The 15,839-nt window shown below is 28.8% G+C and overlaps 5 protein-coding genes across 7 annotated transcripts; 3 read left to right on the forward strand and 2 right to left on the reverse strand.

Moving 5' to 3' along the window:
• Positions 1–452: 452 nt before the first annotated feature.
• LOC105248950 (katanin p60 ATPase-containing subunit A-like 1) lies at positions 453–3,711 on the forward strand. 2 transcript variants are annotated; one of them, XM_011254065.3, is made up of 10 exons: positions 453–1,133; positions 1,238–1,349; positions 1,519–1,660; positions 1,767–1,854; positions 1,964–2,085; positions 2,164–2,343; positions 2,461–2,603; positions 2,682–2,794; positions 2,883–3,009; positions 3,090–3,711. In XM_011254065.3, exons 1-10 carry the CDS (start codon positions 869–871, stop codon positions 3,286–3,288), a joined length of 1,491 nt encoding a protein of 496 aa, XP_011252367.1. In that variant the 5' UTR covers positions 453–868; the 3' UTR covers positions 3,289–3,711. The 2 variants fall into 2 exon arrangements, with proteins under 2 accessions (XP_011252367.1, XP_011252358.1); XM_011254056.3 differs by having other exon boundaries at positions 454–1,133; positions 1,214–1,349.
• Positions 3,685–4,819, reverse strand: LOC105248963 (RNA-binding motif protein, X-linked 2). Its single transcript, XM_011254078.3, has 4 exons — positions 4,652–4,819; positions 4,274–4,426; positions 4,072–4,201; positions 3,685–3,874 (listed from the first exon to the last, which is right to left on the reverse strand). Exons 1-4 carry the CDS (start codon positions 4,663–4,665, stop codon positions 3,752–3,754), a joined length of 420 nt encoding a protein of 139 aa, XP_011252380.2. The 5' UTR covers positions 4,666–4,819; the 3' UTR covers positions 3,685–3,751.
• Positions 4,820–5,188: 369 nt separating this feature from the next.
• On the forward strand, positions 5,189–15,787 carry LOC105248990 (rab5 GDP/GTP exchange factor). Of its 2 annotated transcripts, XM_020026776.2 has the most exons (10): positions 5,189–5,658; positions 6,237–6,349; positions 6,455–6,712; positions 6,824–6,953; positions 7,399–7,496; positions 7,603–7,859; positions 7,941–8,072; positions 8,154–8,399; positions 8,496–8,948; positions 15,771–15,787. In XM_020026776.2, the coding sequence occupies exons 1-9, from the start codon at positions 5,495–5,497 to the stop codon at positions 8,934–8,936; spliced, it is 1,839 nt and encodes a 612-aa protein (XP_019882335.1). In that variant the 5' UTR covers positions 5,189–5,494; the 3' UTR covers positions 8,937–8,948; positions 15,771–15,787. The 2 variants fall into 2 exon arrangements, with proteins under 2 accessions (XP_019882335.1, XP_019882333.1); XM_020026774.2 differs by lacking the exon at positions 15,771–15,787 and having other exon boundaries at positions 5,190–5,673.
• LOC105248979 (geranylgeranyl transferase type-2 subunit alpha) lies at positions 9,361–11,925 on the reverse strand. The gene is made up of 7 exons (XM_011254101.3): positions 11,789–11,925; positions 11,394–11,504; positions 11,207–11,325; positions 10,949–11,136; positions 10,616–10,813; positions 9,954–10,556; positions 9,361–9,831 (listed from the first exon to the last, which is right to left on the reverse strand). Exons 1-7 carry the CDS (start codon positions 11,789–11,791, stop codon positions 9,389–9,391), a joined length of 1,665 nt encoding a protein of 554 aa, XP_011252403.1. The 5' UTR covers positions 11,792–11,925; the 3' UTR covers positions 9,361–9,388.
• LOC105248970 (iron-sulfur cluster assembly 1 homolog, mitochondrial) lies at positions 12,337–13,480 on the forward strand. The gene is made up of 3 exons (XM_011254090.3): positions 12,337–12,483; positions 12,823–12,876; positions 13,060–13,480. The coding sequence occupies exons 1-3, from the start codon at positions 12,400–12,402 to the stop codon at positions 13,312–13,314; spliced, it is 393 nt and encodes a 130-aa protein (XP_011252392.1). The 5' UTR covers positions 12,337–12,399; the 3' UTR covers positions 13,315–13,480.
• Positions 15,788–15,839: the final 52 nt, after the last annotated feature.

A 15,839-nucleotide genomic window follows, 5' to 3' on the forward strand; every position in this document is an offset into this window, starting at 1 on the left:
ACACGCGATTGGTTATAAAATAAAAAGAATACCGAAACTTAAAAGATTCTCTATTCAATAGCTAATTGCATTGGCTGTGTTCCAAAATTTATTGCTAGTACTGAAAATCTATAGTGTACGTTACGTAAACTATACATTAGCCATTATGTTTATTTGTTTTTTTTTTTTTTTGCTAAAAGCTTCCTGTCATCGAATTAAATACATATTTGGATTGTGTTCTAAAATTTACTTCTTGGAGTAAAATAGTTTTCGACCAATCAGAATAAGAGAAATAAAAATTTCTTTATCCTGATTGGCTAATCAAATTCTATCTCAATTCTGTTTCCCTATTATTATCCCAAAGAGTAAATTTTGAAACGCAATATTGGTGGATATCTCGCAAATGATGCGCATGCGCAAACTAATCGGCTCTTATGCGCATGACAATCAGGAAATTATTTTCGTAATCTTCCGTGTGTGTGTGTGGTATATATGTCAATTAAGTAAATGTAAAAATGTCAAACATGACAGAAAATTTATGAGAGCTTTCGCGTAATTTCTGTGAAAGCATTTAACTTGGCTAGCAAATCAATTTAAAAACAAGCGAGAATTTATTGCTGCCTGAATTAATTTATGCAATAATCATAATACAATTGTTCGATGAGAATTAACCTGCAGCTATGTAATTGTGTAGTTTGCTACAACTATTGCGTTAACTAGAACGAGAGAAAATGTACACCGATGTACAAGCAAACGAATTATCGCCATTACAGAAACTTTGGAGTAATTTAACGATTTCGTGATTAATGCTCTCGCTTTATACATATTTGAGAGCTTGATAAATTTTGTATTTATATCGATATCTTCCCTTGTATGTGAAAGCGAAATCATGGCTGTGTCAATAAACGAAATTTGCGAGAATACGAAACTTGCGCGTGAGATGGCATTGATGGGAAATTACGACACGTCTGGCGTCTATTATCAGGGAGTTGTGCAACAAATACATAGATTACTCGCGACCATAGCAGACGCGACTCGTAAAGCAAAGTGGCAAGTTGTACAACATCAAATTGTCCAAGAGTTTGAAGAAGTGAAAGCTACATCCAATACGTTGCAACTTTTCAAAGTGGATACTCATGCAGAAAGACTGCTCGGTAAAAAAAGTATAATTAAGATAATTAAATTAAAATTAAGATAAATTTTCTATTTAGAGTGATGGGGTAACAAATTTCAGGAACATCCTGTTTGTCGTTTGAAGAACCAACACGAGATCCTGCATTGTGGTCTTATGGCAATTCGGAACCCTCTTGGAATCAAACACCAGCTAGAGATCCTGATGTATGGCCACCTTTAACTCCAGCGGAACAAAAGTATTAATATAAATTTATAATATTTCATACCTTCATTAAAATTTTCTATATATATATATTTAATTAAATTTTTTCTTTTTTTAAATATTTCTGCTTATATTTTTTCCATTATCATATATATGTTGTATGCTTGACTATAAGAAAATGTTTAGCTAATTACATTTTTCAGGAATTTAAAGCAGCAAAAGGTTCAACAGAAACAACAAAATCGGACAAATGCTAGAAAATCTATTGCTACTAAAAAACCAGATAGTAAGCCTTCTACCAAAAAAGATGACAAGAAGATTGTAAAGAAAGATGATACCAATAAGGTCATGCAGTTTGCTAAATAAAAGAAAGAGAGAAATATATATTTATATTTTAAGATTGTAGAAAATTATGAATATTGATATATATCAATAACTACAATACTTACAGGACAAATCAGAGACAGAAAAAGATGTTGAATTGGAAGAACGCAAATTTGAGCCATCTACTACTGATAAAGATCTTGTAGAAATATTAGGTAAATATTATTGTTATTAGTTACAATTATTATTTAATTATTTATAATAATGGTAAAAATATAAAAAAACAAATGATCAATTATTGAGACTTTGTTGTTAAAATTATAGAAAGAGATATTGTTCAAAAAAATCCAAATATTCATTGGGACGATATAGCAGATTTACATGAAGCAAAAAGATTGTTGGAGGAAGCAGTTGTGCTTCCAATGTGGATGCCTGATTTCTTCAAAGTATATCTTTTCTCAATTTGTCATAATAATAAATTGTAATAAAATTTCACAATGTTAATATAAATGTGATATTTTTAGGGAATTAGACGACCTTGGAAAGGAGTACTCATGGTTGGGCCACCAGGCACAGGTAAAACTATGCTTGCAAAGGCTGTTGCAACAGAATGTGGCACAACATTTTTCAATGTCTCTTCCTCTACTTTGACATCAAAATATAGAGGTGAATCAGAGAAACTCGTTCGACTATTGTTTGAAATGGTAAAATATTTTAATAAAATTAATACTGTATATCTGTATCTAGGCAATTTTCTGTCGACTTTTCTAGAGAAACATAACGTTCTATTCACAGTATTAATTTACATCTTATGTGGACAGGCTAGATTTTATGCACCCAGTACAATCTTCATTGATGAAATTGATTCTCTGTGCTCTAGAAGAGGATCTGAGTCGGAACATGAAGCTTCACGTCGTGTGAAATCTGAGCTTCTTGTTCAAATGGATGGAATCAGTTCCAATAGGTAAAACATTGTACGATGCTTGCTTTATTGATTATAACAATATATAAGTAAATATTAAATATCTTTGTTTTTTTATAGTGAAGATCCAAGTAAAGTGGTGATGGTATTAGCAGCAACAAATTTCCCATGGGATATTGATGAAGCTTTAAGAAGGCGTTTGGAAAAACGTATTTACATTCCGCTACCTAATCGTAAGTCCTGATAAATTTTTATTTCTCAACATGCAACATGTTCTAATGTTTAATATAAAATATAATTTTTCGTTTTTTCATTACTTAGACGAAGGCAGAGAAGCATTATTAAGAATAAATCTTCGTGAGGTTAAGGTGGATTCATCTGTAAATTTGACAGATATTGCAAGGAAACTCAAAGGTTATTCTGGTGCAGATATCACAAATGTTTGTAGGTGAGTGTAGAATTAGTGAAATTGAGGATTATGAAAATCTACATATCTTTTATAACATATTTACATACTCATTATTTCAGAGATGCTTCTATGATGTTGATGCGAAAGAAAATTGCAGGTTTGAGGCCTGATCAGATTAGGCAATTGCCAAAGGAAGAATTGGATTTACCTGTATCTGCTGCAGATTTTGATGAAGCTGTTGAGAGATGTAACAAAAGCGTTTCCCAAGAGGACTTGGAAAAATATGAGAAATGGATGAGCGAATTTGGTTCCTCTTGATACCATTCTGCTAAGAAATAATAACATAACTCATTGACAAGCTTGTTGCTCGTATGTTGACACGATTAATATTATTTTCTTTAATATGAAACAGAGAGTTACTTCTTAATCTTTAATCCTAAATCCTAAAGGACTTTATTGTATTCCCTATATATGAGACTTTAAGAAAATCAAATTGAAAAATAAGACTGTATGATAGAAATAATAATAACTTGTTTAGTATTTTTAATTTCAGTCATAACTACTACAACTAAACCTAACTTAATTATATCCCACACTATAACTTAATTTGCAATAACAAATCAGTTGTAAGTAATGAAGCTTTTATTCAATAATATTTTTATGCTTTTATGTGTATATGTGTCTATGTATGTGATTAAATTTAAAAATATCAGTCTAACAATACGTCTGGAGAAAACAATATCTTGATGTATCAATTTTTTATTTACACAGCTTGTACACATTATTCTTTTTTTGGAGCACAACCCTCTTTCCTTAATTTGTTTGTTTCTTCATCTACATTTTTGGAGTCTTTTGGTGCTTTGTAATTGGTGACATGATCCACTCGAATTACTCTACCTAAAATCTAAATAACAAAGGTTTTTTATACTGGGATATTTTAATTATTATAATTTTAAGGGAAACAAAATATATGTATATATATATACATATACATGCATACACTTTTAACTAGAAATTATTGTTATTTTGCTATATACTTATTTAACATTGTTAACAAATGAAAACAATAATTTACAACCATATATTAGTGTCAAAATGTACCTTTATACCATTAAAATTATCAACTGCCAGTATAGTACTTCTTTGATCTTCGTAACACAAGAAACCATATCCTTTTTGTTTCCCAGTATCTTTATCTCTGATTAAGTTTATATTTACTACTTCTCCATATCTATAATATATTTATTATAAAGAGTTTTGCATACAAATGATAATCACAATTTATATACAAATCTTAACTTACTGAGAAAATACAGCGATAATATCACCTTCTGTTAAATTGTATGGTAAGCCACCAATGAAAATCCAAGCGCTATCTTTATATTGGTCATGCCAAGATGTTTTGCTGTTACTTTGCAACTCTTGTTCATTGAGTTTCTTTATATTTTTGACATTACTAAAAATATAATCACAGTATAAATGTAATACATATAACTTCTAAATTAAAAATGTTTGTTTTATATATATATATATATATATATATATATATAATTTAAAATTAAATATATATATAGTATGTAAAATAGGTTTATATATCTATTAGTTATATTTTTCTTTTATTTATATGCACTAATAATTCTTAACCTATATACATACAAATTGTAAATTGAAAAATACATACGTTAAGGGATTCATATTGCAGATATATCACATATATATATACATAGGAAAGATTCAAATTCATCAAGCTATATCTCTTCAAACAAACTATAAATAATAAATTTTAATTTGGTATCAAAACATTGAAATTTTCTATAAACATTAATGGAGGGTTCACACTGCGTCCGATTTTCAACGTACGACAAATTCGATAATGGGATATCCAATAGGAGACTTTGTTTTATATAAAAATGCTTATGGCGGTTTCAAATGATTTAGGGAGATATTTCATGGGCAGTGAAGGGGCGGCACCCGATTGACCACGTCGCCAATTGGCCAATTCAAAATAGGACTCTCTGATTGGTTAATCGTTGCTGGTTACCCTAGGCACAGGTCGATATAATTGGTTGTGGTCAATCGCAACGTGGTCAAACGGGACGCTCCCGCAGTGAAATACAGTAGCTAGTATAGTAAATAATGCATTATAGTAAATAATGGAAACGGGCCAATCAAAACTAAACTGCTGCTCACTACTGCTTCTGCTGCTTTTCATTGCCTATGAAATATCATCTATCATTCTTGTCAACTGTATCAACTGTGTCTCTGATTGGAAAACGTCCGCTGTCATTAATCTGTTTTTGCGTTCTGTCAATTTTTCCATCAAAAGTGACATTTAACCATTCGCAAAGCATTATCGCTAATCATTATAAAAGTAGTAAAGATGTCTTGACGGAGATTAAAATATAAAACATTCAGTTCTCAGCTTTGGGATCTGGATATAAACTTTAAATCAGTTGTCTTTAACTGGAAAGACAGCTTTGTATCTACTTGCCGGCAGAAACATTTATTTTGATTGCGCGGAGGCATGTATTCTACGAAAACACCGACTCTCCGGATTGACGAGGCTGATTTGAAGTGTAAAAACGGCTGTGGGTTTTATGGCAACGCAGAATGGGAAGGTTATTGCAGCAAATGTCATCGGGAACACTTACAAAAACGACGCGCTCAGGCTGAACGCACATCTCATTCGCAAGTTTCGGACACGTAATATTTGTTTAACCCTTACAATTTATTGTTGTTACATTTTGCTGTTTCTGGATGATGAAGATATATGGATCAGTATAAACTGACATTATATATAAATATATTTGGTGTATATTTTTTATAAGATATTTGCCATAAGTAGTAGTTTTGACTCTCAGATTCTTTCCATAAAGAATCCCCTTTAGATATTGATTATGGATTGAATCTTTAAAAATTTAAACCAATCAGTTGCTATTTTTTGTAAGTTTCTAAATTTTAGTAGAATACTAATCAGACAATCAATTTGGTTTCTATAAGATTCAAATGATACTGCAGGTCTTTTGATATAATGTTTAGTACAATCTTCTTACACCTTGAATAAATGAATTACAAGCTAAATATTTTTATATTTATATTTGTATTAATAAAAAAATATTTACTTTCATTCATAGTCATTGAACATTGAATAGAAGTTGTCACTATTTTTGTTGCTGGTTTGCTCTTTAATCTTTGATTTTTCTGAAAAACATTAATTTTTATCTTATTTATTTTTACTTTATATAATCTAACTATTGTTCTTTTAGAGATAACATTAATCGATCACTGAGTGCTGGAAGTCATAAGGAGGAGAAAAAAGTACAGCAAGAGAAAAAATATAAATTGTTAAACATTTCATTTAGGAAACCTACCGCAAAAGGTATATTATAATGATACTTTGGTATATTGTAAACAATTATTTATACAAATATTTATACAAATATATACAAGTTATTTCTATATTTAATCAATAATAAATTTTAAGTTCAAGGTTATCAGGAATTATATCATGAGTTATTAAAGGACAATCCAGATCTTGAAAAAATTAAGGCAGAAAATCGAGATTTATTGTTATATATAGCCAAAACTCCCATAGAAAAGGATGTACGAAAGTGCATACATTCATTTGTAGTAGACATACTCCAAAACAAAGATATAAAAAGAATAGAAGAATTGTCGGAGATAACACAAAATTTTTATCATGTGTTTGGGAAACGCTTAGAAAATAGCACCAAATATGCAGGTTTTTAATTTGAAATATATGCCATATTTATGTGTTTCTGCAGAAACACTTGAAGATTTATATATTATTATGCTTTTTGTTATAGATATATTATTATGCTTTTTGTTATAGATATACCATCAGATATTAAAGAGAAATTGTTAGATTATGTTGAAAGATATGCAATGACTTTGTTGTATAGAATTCTCTTCTGTCCTCCATTCACATCAGATGAAGAAAAAGATTTGGCTATACAAAAAAGGTTTATATTATAAGTTAGGGAAGCAGTTTAAGAATGAGCTAAATGGATCAGTTACATCAAAAATTAATGGAATCTAATAACATTTTGAGTTTCATAAATCTGACAATTTGTAAAGCATTTTTAGCCATTTAAAATATAAAATTAATAATAAATTTATAAATTAATATTATTAATTTAATAATATTATTAAATTTATGAATTAAAGTAAAAATTTGTCCTATAGAATGTAATATAATCTCGAAATTGTAAATATATTGAATTAATTTTTTTATAGTGATTGTACACACATTTTATTGTAACTATGTGCAAAAATTCATGAAAATAAAAAATTGTAATTAATTGATCTATTTAGTTCATTCTTACATTATATGAATCTTGTAATTATTATTTTGAATAATCATTTTATATTTAATATAAAATATATTGAATAACTTTTACTTAATAGGATACGGCAATTAAATTGGGTTAGCGGTAAAAATTTAGAATGCAGAATTCACGAAACAAGCTCAGAAGTTAGAGAACTTGTTTACACATCCATTACAGGTTTGCTATATTATTAATTACTACAAATTCATATAGTTTTGTAATTTGGTATTATATGCACATGTCTCTATGTGTAGTGCAGTATAATAGAAACTTCCTTTTTTAGATCTTTTAAATATGGATTCTGCCAAAGCACCTCAAGAGAAATTGGCATGTGTTATTCATTGCTGTAGAAATATATTCTTATTATTACAACAATCTGTCGATGGGCCAGCATCTGCTGATGAATTCCTTCCAGCACTCATATTTATTGTTTTAAAAGCTAATCCTGCGCGTCTCAAGAGCAATATAAATTTTATTACAAGATTTTGCAATGCCAGTAGATTAATGACTGGAGAAGGAGGATATTACTTCACAAATCTGGTATTTTGAATTTGTTAAAGTGTTTTACATTTTGCAAATTTTTTTTGAGTTATCTATATAATCATTTATAATATATTATAGTGTTGTGCTGTGTCATTTATCGAAAACTTGACTGCAGAATCCTTAAATATGGCTGAGAAGGACTTTAATGCATACATGTCAGGGGAATGCGTTCCAGCTAATACATGGGAATCGGCTCTTATGATATGCGAAGTAATATTCTTTTAAGCATTTAAAATTTTGATTATTATATCATAGACATAATTTATGACATCTGTAATTATTGTAAAATAGAGTTTACACTTTATGTGTGAAGATATAACTTTGTTGGATGATTTGCAAGCTAAAAATGCTGACATTATGAAACAAGCGGAAGAACTGAAAAACAAAATGATAGAATTCAAAGAAAAGATTAAAGAGGATGTGAGTAAAGTGATTGAAAGAACACCATTGTTGATATCTCACAGTCAGAGAATACCTACTAATTTAGATAGCGAGGATTTCGAAAGCTATCAGCTACCGCCGCCAATTATTCCACAGGTGAGGATAATTGCAACTTTTATTCAATTTTTATAATGTACTATTCGTATCAATGAAACATTGCAAAATATTATTTTAAATTATCTCACATAACAGATATATCCGCATTCTATCGGCGATAATGTAAATAGCGGTGTAATGACAGATCTATCTAGTGATTTGATGAGAACATCATTGGTAGAGGATTCCGTGACGCCGTCGCCGACATTTGACTTTCCATCCCTTATCGGCGACGATAGTCTGGAAGCTAGTAAGGGCGAAGACGAAACTAGTCTCATCAGTTTAGATACACAATCTGATGTTGCTCTTGGCGAATCACAGCTCTTTAAAAAACACATGACAGATAGTTTAATAGACGAGTCCCCAACACTTGAAGCAAATTTATGTCCACCTGTATTGAAACCGATTAGCTCTGAAGATTATCATGGTTTCACAATTCAAGGATCAAATATACCAACAATACCATGCAATACAGGCGATTCATCTACAGCAGATTTAGACTCGGATAACTATTCCAGTTACTATCAAAACATGTAGTATTGTAAAAATGTAAGTATTATTTATGTAAATATATAATATATATAAAATATTTAATAAAAAATTTTAATTATAGTAACAATTTTTAGTTAAAACAAACATTTTCAATGATTTGTTTATATCACATTTTTATTAATTTATCTATATTTGAAAGAGAAGTCTATTACATAGATGTAAGAAAAAATACATGCTACAAAATAACATTTTGAGAAAAGAAAAAGTCTCTTTTGTCTAGAAAAAAGGAGAATGGGAAGTGATATTATAATCAAATTTTTGTGAGAATTTTATTTTTTTAAAGCTGAATTTGATTTAATATTTTTCTTGATAGTGAATATTTTCTTGAAAAATAGTAAAAACAATAGTTAATAGAAATCTAAAAAGTGCATGTGTTACCATTAAATACATTTTAATATATTATATATATAAACTATATTTCTCTCTTGATGTTATTTTTAACTTTCAAGGGACAGATTAGTTATAAGATGTACATTCAGAATTTGAGGCTCAAGCTTTTCACATACTGGATTATCTGTTAAATCTAAATTTTTCAAGTTCTTATGTCGTTTTATTAAATTTAATATCTCTTCTGAGTTTGTTAATTTATTATTTCTCAAAGAGAAAAATTCGAGATTATGTAGAGTAGGAAAATTTTTTAATGATGTTATGCCATTGCTGGAGAGTGACAGCCTTGTACATCGTTGTAACGTAGAAAGTTGATGCAAAGAATTCTCCAATTGATTTGCATCAAGGTTCACTATCTCAAACAAACCAAAGTAATGATTATTATGTAATTTCGTTAAATCTAATCCTGATAAATCAATTCTGATTTGTATTTCCATATCATTCTCCTTTTTCCATATTTCGAGCAAATTATATTCCACCAAGAGTTTGCTTCCTAAAATTACAAGTAATAAAAGCATGTTTATAAAAAGCAAATGAAACATAAGTGGAATTGATAAATTTTGCTAAAATTAATAAAGACTTTATTATGAATAAATATAAATATATTATACTTACGCAAATCTTTATAATAATTCTTGCGAAGACTATCGATTTTCGATAGCAGCATCAAATTATTTAATATATCGGTATAAAATTTTTTAAGATCAATCTTCTTCATCAATAATATACCAGTTAATAAAGCCCATTTATTATTTGGTTCCATTTTGGAAAGTTGGTTGTAACTCTTTAATTGTTCATTTAATTGTTCGTCATTACTATTTTGTCTATGCAAACTTGAATTATCTTTGTAAATCCATGCACTTTCTATTTCTGAATATGAGAGTTTATATGTAGTTTCTTGCAATTTTATAAAAACTTCTTTGGCATGATCCAAATTTTCTAATGGCTTCACAAATCTTGCAATTTGTAACTTGGCAAACTTCTCATCTGGATATAGTTGCCATTGTACATCAACAACCTCACTATTTATATATAGTGAAAGTGAAACTGGCTCAATCAGTATATTGTTGTCAATAATAACATAAGCGATATCTTTCTTAATAATAGCACGCCACAGCCTGCAAGTTGTCATGCACTTATCTAAAAGCCATCTTTGGTAGAACCATGCGCTAGTGTCATTGGGATCGGTAAAAGTTGCATTCATGACAAGGTCGAGCTCTGAAGAATATTATTTCATTATTATTTCAAAAGATAAAAAGCATTATACTAAAAATTACCTTCTCTATATTTTTCATCTATGATTGGTATCTCCTCTAATGTAGTGCCAAACATTTTGTATAATATTCGACTTCTATAGTGCCAAGATGAATAATTTGAAAAATTATTTAATATCTTTGTGGTGGAAAATTCAAATTCTTCTTCATTAGAGATCCCAGCTTTTTGTACAATAAACTCTCTGTAATCCCAGCAGTGAACTACAGTAAAAAAAAATGTATCTTTATATCAAAACAATGTCATACATATTATACTTATATATACTTATGCAACATTTATACATATATATATTGTATATTTTGCATATACAATAATAAGAGACATAATCTACTAACAATTTCTTTCATCTATATTTAGACATTTTGCACACAGTGATAATTCTCTCTTCCAATCAGGTTCAGACATTTGTTCCATCACCCAACATCTTTGATGCCATACACTGTATGATTTAGGATTATCTTTAAGGCAATTTTCAGTTAAACTCATTTCATTTTCAAGTAGTTGCTTGTATTCTTCATCAGTCCTATATATTTTCATAGATAAATTAATATTTATTCACTATATATAAATCAAGCATCGTATTGTAACATTACCATTTGTTATTCTGGAAAACTTCACGACGAATATTCCATAATGTATAAATGTCTGAATTACTTAACAGCATACGCTTAGTAATTAATAATAATTCGTCATCCCATATTTTATCTTTCCTCTGAAATACAAACAATCTGATAATCATGTATGAGATAAAGCTGCATAATGATAAGAAAAAGTTAAAACCTTTTGAAATACTGTAGCAATATCAGCCTTGTATTGAACAACTTTGGCTGCTCTTTCCCTTTTCTTTATCTCCTCCTGTTCTGCTGTAGTACGCACTTTTACTCGACCATGCTAAAAAAAATATATATACATTTTTCTTTTATTCTTTGTAGCATATATATATAATTATATATATATATATATATATATATATATATATATATATATAAATTATACGAGAAAAAAATGAGATATTGGCTATAATTACATAGCACATATTCATAAAGCACTTATATTTATTTAACATGCAATAAAACAATATTTCTAATACTTATTAACAGCGTACAATCGATGAATTAATCAACTATATAATTTCCTATATATAATTAGTATACTATATAATTTTTTATATTTACCATTATTGGATATTCTTTTTATATTCGTCCAATAAATCGCGAACAAGTCGACAAGTTTGTTTGACTGACGATTACAAGTATAATTCACTTGATGGAACAAATGTTTTGAAGCATTTGATTGACCAATCGGAACGGAAGAAAATTTCTTTGTTCCAATTGATCAATCAAATACTTTGAAGCATTTGTAACGCTAACATCCCAATATGAATCACTAGAGTCTAGTGACTTATTAAGCATTTGACGCCATATTTGTGTTCAATTGAATTTGGAGTGACGTTTGATTGCACACATCGAATTGGTCAATTCAAAATAAAGAAACTTTTTGATTGGTCAACCGCTGCTGATTCCCCTAGATACTGGGCGATACGAGTGGGCTTTCTTAATTTAGTAGTGCCAATGGGAGCGTCCCGTTTGACACGTTGCGATTGACCACAGCCAATTATATCGACCTGTGCCTAGGGTAACCAGCAATGATTAACCAATCAGAGAGTCCTATTTTGAATTGGCCAATTGGCGACGTGGTCAATCGGGTGCCACCCGTGCCAATACTAACTTTAGAATCGTACGTAATATCAGATGTTTAGAACGGCAGTGAGATTTGTGCATCAGAAATGGCATCGTCCACGGTGGCGACTGCCACAATACGTGCTGTGAAAGGAAGAAAGATTCTTCCAACTCGCGCTGCGCTTGTTCTGGTCAGTATAGATTATAAATTATAAATTATTATTTTTTAAACTTTTTTCAGAAACAACTGCACATTATTTAATTTAAATACTTGAATTTGAATATAGAATGAAAATGAATATTAAGGAAAGTATACTGTAAATTTTAATGTTAAAAATGAATTTTTTTTAAAATAATTATTACAATCATTTATTACAACAGGTTTTGCAACATATCTTGGTTTATGTTTTTTGCGTAGTTATATTATTTCACAATATATTGCAACATGTTTACGTTGATGAATACTAACCTTACTTTTTCGGATCTATTTTTATATAAACACTGATGAAGGAAAATGTTTTATGTTTTAGACACCCAATGCTGTTAATAAGATCAAAGAAATTTTGAAAGATAAGACTGAATACGTAAGTACATTTTATATATATGTAATATTTTTGAATTACATAACAACATTAAAAAAAAAAATGTCTAATTTTATAACTGAGTGAACTACGTTTCTAAGATATGTATATATAAGTTTTTAAAATAAATGTTTGTTTATTGAACATTTTATATATTAAATTTGTATTTTACTTGCATATTCATAGATTGGACTTAAGGTCGGAGTACGGCAACGGGGATGCAATGGTTTAAGTTATACTATGAATTATGCGAAAGAAAAATCCAAACTTGACGAAGAAGTAATTCAAGATGGTGTTCGTATATTTATCGATAGAAAGGCGCAGTTGTCTCTTCTTGGAACAGAAATGGATTATGTTGAGAACAAATTAAGTTCTGAATTTGTATTCAATAATCCAAATATTAAAGGGACATGTGGTTGTGGTGAAAGCTTTTCAGTATAGTGAAATTATTGTGAAATTTACTACTAGTTGATATGTAATTATAATCTATTTAGTTAAATAATTATGAATTTTAAAATACTTCATAATATATGACCACTGTTATAATTCCAATGTCTTTTATTAAAAGACAAAGTTTTGACAATGCCAACAGGAATATGTAACAAAATTGTCATAAGTTACTTTATTATATATTGTACATTTTGTATATATACCACTGATATATATATACATATATATGTATATTCACTAACTATATTTATCATCTCCACACATAATTAAAAATATATATATTTATATATGTATATATATATATATATATATATATATATATATTTAATTATATACATGTTTTTGTTTATAATCTGAAGTTATAATAATATAATTTTTTTATTTTTTAAATTTTTCTTTTGTTCTATTGTTTTATTGTTATCTATTGTTCTATTTAATATCCCATCATATTTAATATCTATCTATCTATTGTTTTATTTAATATCTCATCATACACATACTGCATATTGCTTTAAAAATACACAAATAAGAAAAGGTGCACTTGTTTCTAATCTTTTAAAAAATTTTATTTTTTTAATTTTAAACCATTTTTATAATGAACATAATCATGTGTGTGCATGTGCATGCGCGCGCGAGTGTGTGTGTGCGTGTATGATAAAATATTGAAAAATTAAAATATATTTAAATTTAAAAAATATATATATATAAATCTTTCGTATTTTAAAAAATATTTCAATCAACAAGGGTTGTAATATTTGAAAAATTTTCTTTGAAATATACTCAGACAAAGAGAGAGAGAGAGAGAGAGAGAGAAAGCGACCCAGACAAAGAGAGAGAAAGAGTGACAAAGAGATAGAAAAAGTGACCAAGAAAGAGAGCACATATCCCTAAAAGACGTCTAAAAAACAATACCTTATCTCTTTTTATACACTTTTAAAATGTTCTTTAGACTCTTTTTACTATCTAAATATAAATATGTTTTTAATGCAATCTTTGATATTTGTGAAAAGCGGAGGAATTTTAAATAGAACTTCAAAATATAAGCCGGGTGTTCCGTAGATAGAAAGTGATACATAATCAATTATTGATTAATGCATTAACCGGATTCTTTACAAGTTTTGTAGGAGCCGCACCATTGTGCCCGCCTACGTGTACATATATTTAGATTTGGTGTTTTATTCTTTTTACAATGAGTGTCGATTCATTCCAGGATACCCGGATCATCCTGTCATGGTCATAAAGGTCCCTTCCCCTCCTCATTGCTCATCGATCGTTCTTTTTTGGAGGCTTCTAACTGCTTATGACGATATACGTTGTGAAATTGCGATTTTCACGATTTGAATATTATCGCGATACGATAGTATACCTTTTATCGATTGATTTATTCAGTCTTCGACAAATGTTTCCGTTTGAAATCGATGGAGTCAAAATTTATCTGACACCTTTCTCGCATAGATAAATGATCCTAAACAGGCGGAATTAAGTAAACTTTTCTACGCGTTCTCTTTCATTTGCTTAAATTCTTTGACTAATTTAATATTCATCCTTTTGATTGAAATTAAATGAATAAAGTTAGACTTTAATGTCGCGTAAAATTTTGTAATTTACGCAAATAATGTATTTTAATTATTTATGTATATATAGAACACCAAATCTAATGTTCATTGACATCGTTTTCGGAATCATTGTAAAGAAATTAACATGTAATCCAGTTAATTTAGCCATCATCTTTTAAATAGTATATATATATATATATATATATATATATATATATATGATATATATATATATATATATATATATATATATATATATATGATATATGAGTCAATGTTATATATACAATTACTTTTGTATTTTTTCGATTATTATTAAAATTATATTATTTATCGTATATATAGATAATTATTATTGTATAATTATATATTGAAATTATTTTTTTATTATTCGCATATTACGTTGACGGTGAAAAAAAAAGAAAAAAAAGAACAATTCACGTAAAAGTGCCTGGCCAATGCACTTACAAAGTGCATTTTTAGGGAGATACAGCCAGATGTGCGCAAGTATAGGACATACGCAGCAAGCAGGCGCCGCATTTGAAAAACGCGGCGATATTCATCTCCGAGAGGTGAAACGATCTTTCCTTTCATAGGAATATCGAGGAATTATTTTTATTTTGCTGATTAATGAAAAAAGAAAGTGTTTCTTGATGAAGCGCGCTTCAGAAATTCGCGTAGATAACGAGCATCTCTTTTGATTAAAGTTACAAACATAGACTTTAACAGAACAGCTTTTTCTCTCTTTATCAAGCTTTTAGAACTATTACGTTTAATAATAAGAATTTTTGAGATGGAGAAAAGATTGTTATGTTTATTTTTAATTTTTAACACGTACATATGCAAAATATCGCGTTTGTGAAATAAACGTCCTAAAAAATGCATTTATAGGATATATGAGTAACTTTGATGAGCGCTCAGATGAGAAGTCGGGGGAATGAAATTGACAAGGATGGACCA

The sequence above is a fragment of the Camponotus floridanus genome, unplaced genomic scaffold (assembly GCF_003227725.1).
Source record: "Camponotus floridanus strain SB8 unplaced genomic scaffold, Cflo_v7.5 scaffold107, whole genome shotgun sequence".
NCBI classification, from domain to species: domain Eukaryota; kingdom Metazoa; phylum Arthropoda; class Insecta; order Hymenoptera; family Formicidae; genus Camponotus; species Camponotus floridanus.

Excerpts from the sequence above, each read along its gene's own strand:
- LOC105248979 (XM_011254101.3), bottom strand. Across the intron at positions 11,137-11,206 it reads GTTTTCCAGAATAACAAATG|GACTGATGAAGAATACAAGC; the intron begins GTAATGTTACAA and ends GAAAATATATAG. Across the intron at positions 10,557-10,615 it reads AGATGAAAAATATAGAGAAG|AGCTCGACCTTGTCATGAAT; the intron begins GTAATTTTTAGT and ends AATATTCTTCAG.
- LOC105248963 (XM_011254078.3), bottom strand. Across the intron at positions 4,202-4,273 it reads ATTATCGCTGTATTTTCTCA|ATATGGAGAAGTAGTAAATA; the intron begins GTAAGTTAAGAT and ends AATATATTATAG. Across the intron at positions 3,875-4,071 it reads ATAATTTTAATGGTATAAAG|ATTTTAGGTAGAGTAATTCG; the intron begins GTACATTTTGAC and ends TTTGTTATTTAG.
- LOC105248970 (XM_011254090.3), top strand. The coding sequence starts at position 12,400 with ATGGCATCGTCCACGGTGGCGACTGCCACAATACGTGCTGTGAAAGGA. Across the intron at positions 12,484-12,822 it reads CTCGCGCTGCGCTTGTTCTG|ACACCCAATGCTGTTAATAA; the intron begins GTCAGTATAGAT and ends TTTATGTTTTAG. Across the intron at positions 12,877-13,059 it reads TGAAAGATAAGACTGAATAC|ATTGGACTTAAGGTCGGAGT; the intron begins GTAAGTACATTT and ends GCATATTCATAG.
- LOC105248950 (XM_011254056.3), top strand. The coding sequence starts at position 869 with ATGGCTGTGTCAATAAACGAAATTTGCGAGAATACGAAACTTGCGCGT. Across the intron at positions 1,350-1,518 it reads TTAACTCCAGCGGAACAAAA|GAATTTAAAGCAGCAAAAGG; the intron begins GTATTAATATAA and ends TACATTTTTCAG. Across the intron at positions 2,344-2,460 it reads TTCGACTATTGTTTGAAATG|GCTAGATTTTATGCACCCAG; the intron begins GTAAAATATTTT and ends TTATGTGGACAG.
- LOC105248990 (XM_020026774.2), top strand. The coding sequence starts at position 5,495 with ATGTATTCTACGAAAACACCGACTCTCCGGATTGACGAGGCTGATTTG. Across the intron at positions 5,674-6,236 it reads CATTCGCAAGTTTCGGACAC|AGATAACATTAATCGATCAC; the intron begins GTAATATTTGTT and ends TTGTTCTTTTAG. Across the intron at positions 7,860-7,940 it reads GATATTACTTCACAAATCTG|TGTTGTGCTGTGTCATTTAT; the intron begins GTATTTTGAATT and ends AATATATTATAG.